Source organism: Stegostoma tigrinum, chromosome 7 (assembly GCF_030684315.1).
Source record: "Stegostoma tigrinum isolate sSteTig4 chromosome 7, sSteTig4.hap1, whole genome shotgun sequence".
Taxonomy (NCBI): Eukaryota; Metazoa; Chordata; class Chondrichthyes; order Orectolobiformes; family Stegostomatidae; genus Stegostoma; species Stegostoma tigrinum.
This window is the reverse complement of record NC_081360.1, coordinates 42,986,523-42,999,637: the sequence shown is the minus strand read 5'-3', so window position 1 is coordinate 42,999,637 and position 13,115 is coordinate 42,986,523. Positions and strand designations below refer to the sequence as shown.

General features: G+C 37.9%; 1 protein-coding gene across 3 annotated transcripts in view; it reads left to right on the top strand.

The window, feature by feature from the left end:
* The window catches only part of ube2e3 (ubiquitin-conjugating enzyme E2E 3 (UBC4/5 homolog, yeast)), a 130,715-nt gene extending 124,221 nt beyond the window's left edge, over window positions 1-6,494 (top strand). For all 3 annotated transcript variants that reach the window (XM_048534050.2, XM_048534051.2, XM_048534052.2), the window contains exon 6: window positions 5,863-6,494. In XM_048534050.2, coding sequence (XP_048390007.1) covers window positions 5,863-5,960 — 98 coding nt within the window. In that variant the 3' untranslated portion in view covers window positions 5,961-6,494. The remainder of the gene's footprint in view (window positions 1-5,862) is intronic.
* Window positions 6,495-13,115: the final 6,621 nt, after the last annotated feature.

Sequence of the window (13,115 nt, the reverse complement as noted above, 5' to 3'; positions counted from 1 at the left end):
GCCTTTTTGTCACATATATGCAATGAGTGTAGTGAAAAGTTTGTGCCGACTTGGGTTCAAAAGTATCTTGGCACAACTTCTTTTGTTCAAGTTTTGTTACAGAAATAAAACGTCCACCGTGGCAGAAGAGTTCAGCACTTAGCTTCCTTCTAGAGTATCCGACTCCGTTGCAAAATCTTGGAAGTTCACTGGCTGCAGTGCCTTTTTGAGGGCCTTCAGGCCTGAAACATTAGCCTTCCTGCTCCTCTGCTGCTCGGCCTGCTATGTTCGTCCAGCTCTACGCTTTGTTATCTCAGATTCTGCAGTTCCTACCATCTGATTTTAGAGCTCCTGCTGATAGACAGTCTAATACTTACTTGAATGAAAAAAATTGGTTATTGCTTTTTCTACCTAAAAGTAGTTAATTACAAGGTTGCGACGTGCTTAGGGAGGCCTGAAGATGTTAAAAGTGTCAAATTCAAGTTTTTCTTTCCCAATTTGTTCTCCATTTTTTATTCATTTATGGGATGAGGGTGCCCCTAGACCAGTATTCATTGCCCATCCCTTAATTGCCCAGAAGGTGTGAAGAGTCGGCCACATTGTTAAGGATCTGGAGCCACATGTCAACAGCTGCCTTCTTTAAAGGACTTTAGTCAAACAGGTGGATTTTTATGTCAAACGGCAATGGATTCATGGCCATTATCAGACTCTGAATTCCAGGTTTTTATTGAATTCATATTCTACCATCTGCCAAGTCAGGATTTGGACCTCGGTTCCCAGAACATTACCTGGGTCTCTGGACTAACAGTTGGGTATTAACACTACTAGGCCTTCACCTGCCCTGTGATGTGGTTAGGGTTAATTTATTGCTGATTGCTTTAGTTTTTCTCTTCTGCTTCGTCTCTCTCATACACCACAATATTCTTTCTGCAGACTACTCTGGTGTTGTTTCTGGAAACACTTGCAATTTGCCGTAGCGTTTCAACTGGTTTAAGATAACCTGGGCTTCGCCTCATGTCTTGGATGGCTTTGTTAAACTGCTCAAATGTTCTTTTGGCTAATTCAGGTTTTAATTGTCAGGATTGCAGTTCCCCCCGAGTCTATAATCTGCAAAACGCCATTCCGTTTAGACTTTATTTATTACCCTTTATCCTCTGATATTGTCACACCATTAATTTCACCTAACACAGCTGTTTCTTTTCCAATAGTTTTATTAGTTTTGCTTTTCTTATCCAATTTCAAACTTGGCTTCTCATGCCACGCTCCTCCAAGAATATAAATCTTTCATACTGGCTATCTTACCTCCAAACTCTGTCATGCGTTGACTGAAAGTCTGCTTCCCTTCATTATGGTCAGCACAAAGTGCTAATTACCACCCTCAAAGTCTTATTTTTCAAATGAGTGCATAATTTCCACTATAAATCTTCAAATGTACTGTACTCTGTAATTTGTTCAAACCTGGACTGCAACTTTTCATGACCCAGTGAAACAAGTATGCTGGTTCTGTATTCTCACATCCATGATAGCTCACTTTGTACAATACACATTGCAACTTCTCTATTATATAAAGAAAAAAAAATACACACAATATCAGCTTGATTTGCTACTTGTCCAAAACTCCAAATGTAATTCTTCTCACCCCACCCAAATATTAATTAGAGAACTGTGCCAGCCCAATCACATCACAAACTGATCACCTTAGAATTTTTTTTGGCATTGTTCTTCAATTGCTTTTTAAGTTTGCTTCCTTAACGCATGATAGTGCTACACTTCAACCAACCTTTTGATGGGCACATAATTAAGAATAATTGAGCAAACAGTTGCCATATTCCAGGAGCTTTTCTTTAATACCAACTAATGGAAATATTGTCTTGAACCAAAGCTGTTTGTCGTAAAAAAAAAACTGGATCTACTCGTTAAATCAGGCAGTATCAGTGGAGACAGAAACAGTTTATGATCTTGTCAATGATATTTTGCAAAAACTAATGAAAGTTTATTGACTGAAACACTAACTCTTTCTGGCATACATATTATTTTGTTCGTATTGATATGTTTGTAGGCACCCTGTTTTTGACTGTAATTTAAGTTACGGTGTTCCTCTTCCAGATTGTTCTTTTAATGAGTGATCAAGAATTTCTGTACTCTTGACTATCAGACTAAGAACATGAAGTTTAAAGGGACAGCACGTAAACTAACATAGCATTCGTTCACCAGCAACATTACTTAGATCATCCATTTGCTTTGAAATGTTGCCTATGTTTATGCCATGAAATCTATACTTCATTGTATATTTATATGGAATAGGGCGTAAAAGTTCAAGATATTTACACTGAGCACTTTGAAACGCCCCTAGATATTTGCACAAACTTGCAGCTAAATCATTATTAATCTGCACTTGAGTAGAAATAACCTGCTGGTAAGGTATATTAGTAATGACATGACAGCTTGAATTCATGCATAATAATGTCTAAATTCCATGCATCAGACTGGAATTTGCTCTATGCTATTGTCATTCATTGAACTTTGTTTGAATATGTACAAAATTGAATGCAGCAGCTCTAGGTCAGGTGAGAGGAAAATGCATGTTATCTAATTCAGATCTTGAGTTGACTGTTAATGAACAGTTTTGTTTTGGGCAGGACACACAAGGGCCGCGAACATTGTGCTGACAACTTTTTTTTAAAGGCTTATCAGAATGAATTCAGAATGAATTGTTAAGCAGGCAGACAGGTTTTTGTTACATTTGCTTATTGGAATCCTCCAGTGACATTTTCTGGAACTTGACTGCACTGTCCAAAAAAAGTCGAAAAAATAGTAATTGACCAGAATCTGGGTGCTGCAATGATAGCAAAGACCATTTCTATTCACTATTATTCTACAAAAATAATAGCTTCTAGCATCTGTGCATGCACAGTAAAGCAGCAGATGTTGAAATTATGTCAATGAAACACTTCTTTCACAGGATATGCTGTTGTAGTCATTGCCACACAACCTGCAGACAACCACTGACCTGGCATGAACTTTCCACCCACTATTTTAGCTATCATAATCCATGAAAATATTAAACCTCATTTAATCATGAGCAACTAAGTTTTTTTTAAATGATATTATAAATCAAAATTGCTATTGTATGACTTCTTTGATCCTGAACAATTTATTTTACATATATTACTAGTTTCACCAAGAAAACTTAAATATTATTAAAATGAAAGCAATTAATTTTTATTTAAAATGTATGATTTTACATCTCACTTTGTCCCATGTCAGTGCCACAATCTTTATTTAATGTTCTGTACAGTGATTAAGAATGTGCGAAAAGTTGGAGATTGTATAAGCTTCTGTGAAATCGCGGTGGGTGACTTTTTTTAGTGTTAATAGCCAATACAGTCGCTTCATTGCCGACCACAACATCCTATAAAGTGGATGGTTGAAGGTGATAGTATAAAACCTCGAAGGCTACGCAAGCAATTAAACATTGCCAAAAAGAGAGACGAAATTGAAGCTAGCCAAAATTCCATACTGCCCACAGGTCCAACCAAGCAGCATCTTTTTCCCTTGTGTCTTGAATTGATATCCCCCTTCCATGTTTCTCTCCGTGGGTTTGCTCCCACAGTCCAAAGATGTGCAGGCTAGGTGGCTAGGCTATGCCAAATTGCCCATAGTGTTTGGGAATGTGTAGATGAGGAGGGTTGTAGGTAGACGGGTCTGGGTGGGATGCTCCGAGGGCTGGTGTGGACTTGTTGGGCCGAAAGGCCTGTTTTCACACTGTAGGGATTCTGTGACTTATGGATTCTGTGATCTATGTTAGTTTCTTGCAATTCACTGGAGAAGGGAGTCTGCAAAAATATCCTCCATCCATAATGATGGAATAGTCCAGGACATCTGTCCAAAAGGTAAAGCTGAAGCATTTGCAACAGTCTTCAGCCAGAAGCGCTGACTGAATCCATCTCAGCCAGTTGCCAGTCTTCAATTTCAATTCTGTCCACATAATGTTACGAACAATTGGAGGGACTGGATACTGCAAAGGCCATAGGCCCTGACAACACTCTAGCAAAAGTGCTGAAAACTTGTGTTGCTGAGCTTGTTGTGCCCATAGTCAAGCTGTTCCAGTACAGCAACTACACACTGGCATTTACCCACAAATGCTCAGGTATTTACTGGACATAAAAAGCAGGACAAACCCAATCTGGCAAACTACTGCCCCATCAGTTTATTCTCAGTCATCAAAAAAGTGATTAGAAGGTATCATGAACAGTGCTATGAAGCAGCACCTGCTTGCAAAAAGATCCTCACTGACCCCCAGTTTGGGTTCTGCCACGGCCATTCATTAAACTTTATTTTAGCCTTGGTTCGAGCATGGACAGAAGCACTGAATTCCAGAGGTATTGTGAGAGAGATAGCCCTTGATATCAAGGCAGCGTTTGACAGAGTGTGGCATTAAGGATACCTATCAAAAATGGAATTGATGGGAATTACATGGGGGATGGGGGGTGGTGGTGTGGGGGTCTGGTACTCCCTGTTGATTGGAGTCATACCTTGCACAGAGGAAAATGGTTGTAGTTATTGGAGGTCAATCATCTCAGCTCCAAGACTTCTCTACAAGCGTTCCTCATGGTAATGTCCTAGGTCAAACCATTTTCAGCTGCTTCAACAGTGATTTTCCATCCAAGGTACAGCCTGAATTGGAGATGTGCAATCATTGGCAAACGTGTTCAGCACCATTTGCAACTGATACTGAAGCAGTCCATGCTCAAATGCAACAAGATCATGACAATATCAAGGCTTAAGCTGAAAAATGACAAGTAACACTCATGCCACGTATAAATGCCAAGTAATGACTATCTTCAATATGAGAATTTAACCACTGTCAATTGTATTACCATTGCTGAATTCCACAACTTCCTAGGGGTTATCATTGACTAGAAACTGAACTGGGCTAGCCGTATAAATGCAGTTGCTGCAAGAGCAGGTCAGAGGCTAGGAATACTGCACTAAGTACCTCACCTTCTGACTCCCCAAAGCTCGTCAACAGTCTGCAAGGTGCAAGTCAAGAGTGTAGTGCAGTACTCTCCATTTGGCTGGATGGGTGCCACTCCAACAATACTTCAAGTTTGAGACTATCCAGGACAAAGTGGCGGTTTGGCACCACATCCAGAAGTATCCACCCGCTCCACTATTGATACTCAGTAGCATCAATGTGTACCATCTACAGGATGCACTGTGGAAATTTGCCAAAGATCCTTAGACAGCACTTCCCAAACCATTTTTCACGTCCATCTACAAGGACAGAGCAGCATAGCATAAATATATATGGGAACACCACCACCTGCAAGTTCCTCTCCAAGACATGCTCTCCCATCCTGACCTGAAAATGTGTCAGTGGCCCTTTGCGGTCAGTCAGAATCTTGGATTCCCTCCCTAACAGCCTAACTTGAACCACTGCAGTCCACATGCTGTAAGAAGGCCTCTCACCACCACGTTAAGGGCAGCCAGCAATACCCAAATCCCTTTTAAAAGCTCACTTTTTGTCTCTTTTTTAAAACCAATGTTTAAAAATAAAACCTATTTTCTATTGTCGGTTTTCTAGTCATGCCTATTTGCAAATAATGCCATAGTTTAAGTTTGACAGAATGTTATGTTACTCTTTCCTTTACAATATTGACATTTTAAGAAGACTCTTGGTTGTAGCAACAACTTTGCTTTAGACACGCCTTGAAAAACATTTTAATGATACTGTTAAAGCGGTGTACACTAATACATTGCACAAATGTGGTAAATGGAAGAATACTGCAAAGTTTGGGGAACTGCTGAAGAAATGAATAATAAAGCATCTTCAAATTTTTTCAGCTTTGGTTTATTAATTAAATTCTTTCTGTTTCACAGCGGATCCTTTAGTTGGGAGCATAGCAACCCAATATTTGACCAACAGAGCAGAACATGACAGGATAGCCAGACAGTGGACCAAGAGATATGCTACATAAATTGCATCACTTCCTGTGTTGTGAAAAGGAGCAGGAGGCATTATTTACAATGTGCAACAATTCTTTATAGCCTTTACAATACGGACTTCTGTGTATATGTTATACTGATTCTAATCTCTGCTTTTATCTTTGAAGATTGGGAAAGGCCCTGTAAAAGGTAAAAGCTATCGAAGTAGATCTTTGTAGCAGTAGATTAGTTATGTTTAAATGCCTACTTGCAAGTCTGCTTCTTTGGGATATCAAAATGTATTTTGTGATGTAATAAGGAAAATGTTCCTCAAGTCAACCAAATATTATGGTGCATTTTAGCCTAATCCATTATCTGTATGAAATCTATGATAGCTGTAGATTATTAGAATTTTGGCATTCGTATTAAACCCAGTTCCATTTCTGATCATGTGGTACATGCTGTTGTGAATCCGTTTTACCTTTTTGTCAATTTGTAATGAAGAGATTTCATTTAAACCTTTGTAGCTCTAAATAATGAGCATATGATGTATCATCTCAAAACACAATAAACTGTTTCCGAGGTTATTTATTTATTTTACATTTGGTGTGTTATTTAATGGGTAGAGTAGTTTTGCTGAGTCATATAGTTGGATGTTGTTTGCATATGTTGCTGGCCTCTGCAACTTTACAATATCGTTGGATAACAAAAAGACCTGGCATAGAATAATGATCAAAAATGACTATTGGGTGATAAGGTTTGATGCTAAGTCATTAAATATCATGGAGTACCAAGTTGGTAGCAGATAAGTGGCCAAAGACTAATGCAAGCATGCAGTTGTGCCTTTGCTTACTTGTTGATGCAAAACATTATCTTATGCTCAATACAATTTGGAACATATCCCTATCTGTTTTTATAATGTGCTAATAGCATTTTACTACTGCGAAGGAGCAGGTGCTGTTAGGTTGCGTACTGACATAGTAGATCATCACAACTATTGTGTTGTAGCTCTTGTAGTCATGTAGCTGAAAAAGTTTCGACAGAAATCCAAAGCAAAATGCTGCAGACGCTGGAAATCTGGACTAAAACACCAAAGATGTTGAGGGGAAATTTCTGAAAATGCTACATTTTTAAAAACCATTTAGGCAGCATCTATTTAGAGAGCGAAAGGATTTAAGTTTATGATCTGTGACCTTGTAACAGAGCCAGGAGCAGTTATAGATGCACCAGTTTTTGAGAGAGATGGGTGGGATTAGGACGACGGGACATCTTAGAGTGGAAGACAGTTTCTTAAGATAAAATGAATGACTGAAAATGTACTTTAGAATCAAAAGGAATGGAAATGAAGCAAGACTCAAAAGATATCCCTAGAGCAGATACCCTGATCGGGGGAAAAAAAACAAGTATAGAAAAATGAATAAAATGGAAGACAGAGTTTATGGTCTGTAATTGAGCTCCGTGCTGAATCCAGGAGGCTGTAAAGTGCTTAATTGAAAGATAAAGCACTGTTCCTTAAGCTTACATCAAGCTGCTCCAGTGAATCAAGTATGAAACATTTCAAAAAAATGTTACTTGGATCTAGCACAATGTGCTTATCTACCTTTTCTAATATTATAGCCTTTGCTCCAACTAATCTCAAACAGCGTAATTTATTGTAAATGGCAGAAGAACCTATACAGTAAAACTTAGTAAATGGATCATCAAACCTCTGTCCCTGAATCTGTGGTCACAATACTCAGAGAATTCACACCTTAAAAGGGCCCCCAAAGAGAAACAATTACATTTGGCTGAAATAATTAGTCTATTAAGTTAGGCCTACTAGTTTGATAAAACTATACGTAAATGTAAAGCACCCCTACTCACGGAACTGATTAGTTACCATTTGGCAATGACACAGCATCTCAAAATGATACACTTTGCTTTCAAAACAGACAGAAATAATTTAAAATAATTTTTTGGAGCCCTTGAAGGCTTCCATTGTCTCCTCCTTACTCGGGGCAGTTAATACAATTTAAAAGAACATGTAAAACCACACAGAAAATTACACAGCCCTGAAATCTATCCACAGACTTGATCAACTGTTTCATTTGACAAACACCTATAAGAAGTTTTTCCACCTTCTGAGATATTGCCAAGTTCCTGCTTTTTAAATGAGAGAAAGAGGCATTGTTATGAAACAAAAACAAAATGTGAATCATAACAATCCATCTGACACAAATCTCAAACCGCTTTTATAAGTAAGTGAGATACAAGTACTGCGGATTTTTTTAAATAAATTAAGTCAAGTTTAGCATGTAACATGATTTGCTCCATTTAACACCAATTCTGTATTCAAGGGGGGGAATTGAAATGTGTTTTAGTGGATATTACAGCTATAATCAGACACAGAACATGATGAATTGTTTATTAAGAATCAATGATAGAGTTAATCCTTCGTGATGCATGGTTATACCAAAAACAACAAATCTATCTTGGAAATGAGAAAAATGGTCTGAAGAAAAGAAATTCATTTGCTGAGGAAGGAGACAACAGGTAAAAAGAAATGCTTACAGCATGTATTATTATTGTGTGTTAAGCATTTCAGTGAAGGTGGCAATATGTACATACTTGTAGGCCATGAAGTGTATTTTGAGAGGTTTTTCAAGGTTATAGTAGAAGAAGCAAGGTAGTGGGATTTGGAGAGTTGTTGCAGGGAATTTGGCTATGATTCTGACACATTGTGGAGCACAGAACATGCCAATTGTATAAACAAAACTAGAGGAACCCTACATGGGTATTGAAACTTTGGGGTGGAAAATGTTCAACTGGTAAGGGATAAGGCCATGGAGGGATGTATTATTGAAAATTTTGAATTTTGCATACAGAAGCCTGGAATGATTTTAAATCCCTCTATAAAGTTGCCTTCACAGCCTTCTTGGAGGGGAATAAGCCGAGCAACTCCAGAACTATGCATAACAGGAGTCCCTCATCCCTTGAACCACTATTGCAAATCCTTTTGTTTCACTTGTAAAGCCTTCATGTTGCTCCTGAAATGTGGTTCTTTGTTTTAGATGCAATTCTCCAATTGAGACCAAAACAGTGCTTTAGATACAGGCTTAAATGCCTCCTTTGCTTTTAAGTTTAATGTATATTAATAATGCTTTAATTCTTAACTTGACCCCCATTCAGTGGGTCACGCCCGTACTACCCAGGGTTTTGTGTTCTGAAGAAGGGACACTTTACCTGAATTGTTAACTCTGCTTTTTCTACACAGATGCTACCACTTGCTGAGTTTTTGTTTTGGATTCCAACATCTGTAGTTCTTTATTTTTATTTGGTCACTGTTCTGCTACCACTTTGAGAATTGTCTCAAATTTATGTTGTTTGTCTCTCATTTTTCTACTAAAATGTAACCCTGTACAGCTCTGCATTAAATTTCAGCTGTCATGTGACACACAGCCCACCAGTCTATGTTCTTTTGACATCCTATCAATATCTCCACAGTTCACAACACTTCAAAGTTTGAATATTGCTGAAAAACACATTTTGTCGAACATTTTTGTCGTGTGCTTGAGGACAAGTTATAAGGAGATAACAAAACAAAGGGAAAGCAACATTTTTATTGGCAAATAAACTCTGGGGAATGCACCAGTAAATGAAGACTAACAGTTGATTGCTAAACTTCTTTTGACTGTATTAATTTACATTTGTCTGAGAAACTGCTAATTTTGTGTTAGATTACCACCACCAAGGTTTCCATCCTCAGATTAAACTCATTAGTCGTTGTTGCTGGATTTATTCTTAGATGTTTTTGAACAAGAATGTCACCTGTCCAGTTCTCCAGTCCTTCAGCATCACTCCAATTCCCAAGTACTCCAACACCATTTCCGTCTCCATTGTAGATTATAGCCAGTACCTCTGTGATAAAATTTTATTTCCATGAAGGTTCTCTGCATTCTAGCTTGTCATGTTGGCTTATGCACCTCAACTACAGGTTTCTAAAGCATCATCTTTATCCATTTTTAGATAATCTAGTATATCACTACTTTTTCACTGGTTCTTGGGCAGTTTTCTTGCCTTCATAGAGATAGATGTGAAGTACTCTTAACAGTACTTCAGCTGTGCAATTTGCCTCACTAATGGTTAAATGTTTTGATAGGCCCCATTTGTCCTCTCTGCATTCTTGCTATTTGTGTGGTCCTGGAAGACTTGGCTTTCCTTTATGCTAGTTGGCAGTCTCCTTTCGTACTCTCTTCACTGTGATCACAAATGGATGTCATGCAGTCTACAGTTGACTGAATAAGGATAAATGCAGACTGCAGAAATGGGGCAAGTTAGAAATCATTGAAAGCCAGTGAGTAGTAGGTTGGAGAAATTGAGCCTGGAGATGAAAATAGGGTAAAGTTATAGTGGATAGTGAAGAAATCAAGATTTGTTGAGCGATTTGTAGAGGGTACATTCAAAGACAAGGCTTTAGTTTAATGCAAATAGAGTGAGAAGGAAGATTGGATCATAGATTTAGTGCAGAATGTGCAGTTTACTTTTGCAGAAGAAACTAGCATTATCAGCATATGTGTGCCAACTAATCATGTGCCTACAAGTAATGTAAACAAAGAAAGATATGTGCCAGAAATGGAAGTTTGAGATATTAAAGAAATGACAGTGCAGGGGGATTAGAAGATAAATCTCTAGTTGCATTCAAACAGTCCAATTGTGGACGGTCTGAATAAGAAGTGGTGGAAGAAAGTAGGACCGTCAAATTTTGGAAGTGCTTATAAGCAAATAAAAGCAGAGCATCAGATTGTAAAGAATATCAGCTGAGCTGGGCTTGATTGCCAAGTCTGCAGCACTGAGGCAGAAAGTGAAATAGGGACCCGAGTACGGAAATGAGTGGCGGACATCCTGAAGAGATGTATGTTGAGGAGAAGTGAGCTAATAAAAAGTATAATAAAATGTTAAAATAAGTATTTTATGAATTTGCTCATGTGATGTGAGCATCTTTGGCTAGGCTAGCATTTACTGTGCACAGGGTCTGTTAAGAATCAACCACATTGCTGTGGTTCTTGGGTCAAATGTAAGCCAAATCAGGATGGCAGATTTCCTTCCTTCAAAGAGCATTAATGAACAAAATGGGTTTTTGAACAACAACTGGTAGTGTTGACATGGTTGCCTTCAGGCTGAATTTTAATTGCGTATTTTTAAAAAATCAAATTCACATTTCACGATCTGAAGTGGTGGGATCGAATTTGATTCACCAAAACATCAGCATATTACCAGTCCACTGTCATTACCCCTATGCATTGCCTCCCCCTTGTATCTTGGAGCGAGCAAAAGGTTTTCCACAATAATTAGGCTGATTTTTCAAGCATCACAAGAATAATGCAAAGCTTGTCTTCTGGTGCAAAGAAGTGCATAACATTAATAATTTTGGTTGCAAGTTATTACAATGCAGCTTTGGGACTACGGTAATAAACATTGATAGAGGTGTCCATCAAGATATTAGTCAAGAAAACAGTTGATAAATCCTGTTTTTCACAAAAGATGAGAACAGTTAGGGCAGAAGTTGTTAGATAATGACTGTTGCTTTGGAGTGAACAACGACAATTATTTAAGTGACTCTTCAAAGGATTCAGGAATACATATGTAGTGTTATCCATGACTGACTTCTGTGGGCAAAATATGGATAACGGATCATTGCTTTTTTTAAGCAGTTTTTTCAAAGGTCTCGTGTCGGAGAACTTGATCCTGTCAGCCAGTCTGTCTTGTTTATTCTCTATACTATATAGTTAATATGTCATGTGCTGACTCAAAATGTAACGTTGTGAACCACAGTTGGAAAGAGATTACCCACAAATGTGTAATCAGTGTGGTGGCAGGCTGTATGGTATTTTTCACTGACAGTCCTGTGTTTCAGGTCTCTGCCGGGTGTATCCGCAATACTTTTGGCCTTGCACTTCATTTATAATTTTATAGTTAAATATTTTTCCAGAATTTAATTTCACATTTATCAATCTTGAACTAACTGCATTTATAATGCAACTATCCACTGCATGAACCAAGTCCTGGAGTTTCCTATACTTTTGTTTGAAGTTCCCATGCAACTTAATTTACTGAATGATCTTTTCTTTGTTTCTGATATTCAAATCAGCCATGAGCATTGAAGCAAAACAGATGCATTGGACGCTAATGCTACCTTTCTAATCCAAGAAGAATTTAGTCCTCTCTCTTCAGACCACTGCCATAATTCTCGGCACCTTAGGCTTTGAACAGATCTTTTCAGTGACTCTTGAGCCTTATTAAAATTATTGCATTCCTTTGTGTAACTGTTTGGCAATTTCAGTGTTGATCGCCATGATGAACCTTTCCTTTTGTCTGTTATTTTAATTTTGCTCCACTTTCAATATGTAAATAATATATGTAAAGATTTTCCTCAAAAATTTTCATTTTACTATATTATCCTTGCTTTTTACTTCATCTAAAAATGGGTACCAATCCCAAATTTTAATATACTTTGAATAAATGTTTTTGTTTTTAAAACAATCGGACTCATTAACTGCTGTCCCATTATCAAAGCATTGTTAAATATATTTTTAAACCAAATCATGGTACATGAAGTGGAGAAGCAGTATACATTTGGATACCTTATGGAATATACTGATCTCTGGCAGTGTATGTGCCTGTGGATTCTGGAACATATTTTGGAAGGGTTGCGGTGCTGTGGGTATATGTGAAACACATGCTTCCAGTACATTTCTGGGCCTCTTGCGGTGCTCTTGAACTTTGTGCATATTAAAATTTCACCACTCATCTGTGTAACTAAGTAACAGATAGGATTAAAAGTGCATGCTTTTGCAAACATGAAACTTATAAGGAGGCCTCATTTATGCTGATTCTGAAGATCAAGTCAGTACTTGAATATTGCAACTTTAGATGATGGCATAATACTGTACTTCATTTTTAGCTGTGACAAAATACTGGTTTGCTGATGTAAGTGTGAGTTTCAAAAGCTTCCTTTTCTTTTACTCGTGTCTGATAAGCTGCCTTTTTGTTTCAATCTTGGTAAGAATGCAGTACGATAACGACAAGCATGCAAGTTTGAAATTCCAAATCTGCCAGGAAGGACAAAATTAAATGGATAATTTCTGTTGTGCTTTCCACCATTCAACCAAGACTGACTTTACCAGCAGCCAGACTTTGGACCATGATGCTTAACTGAGGAATTTTGTAAC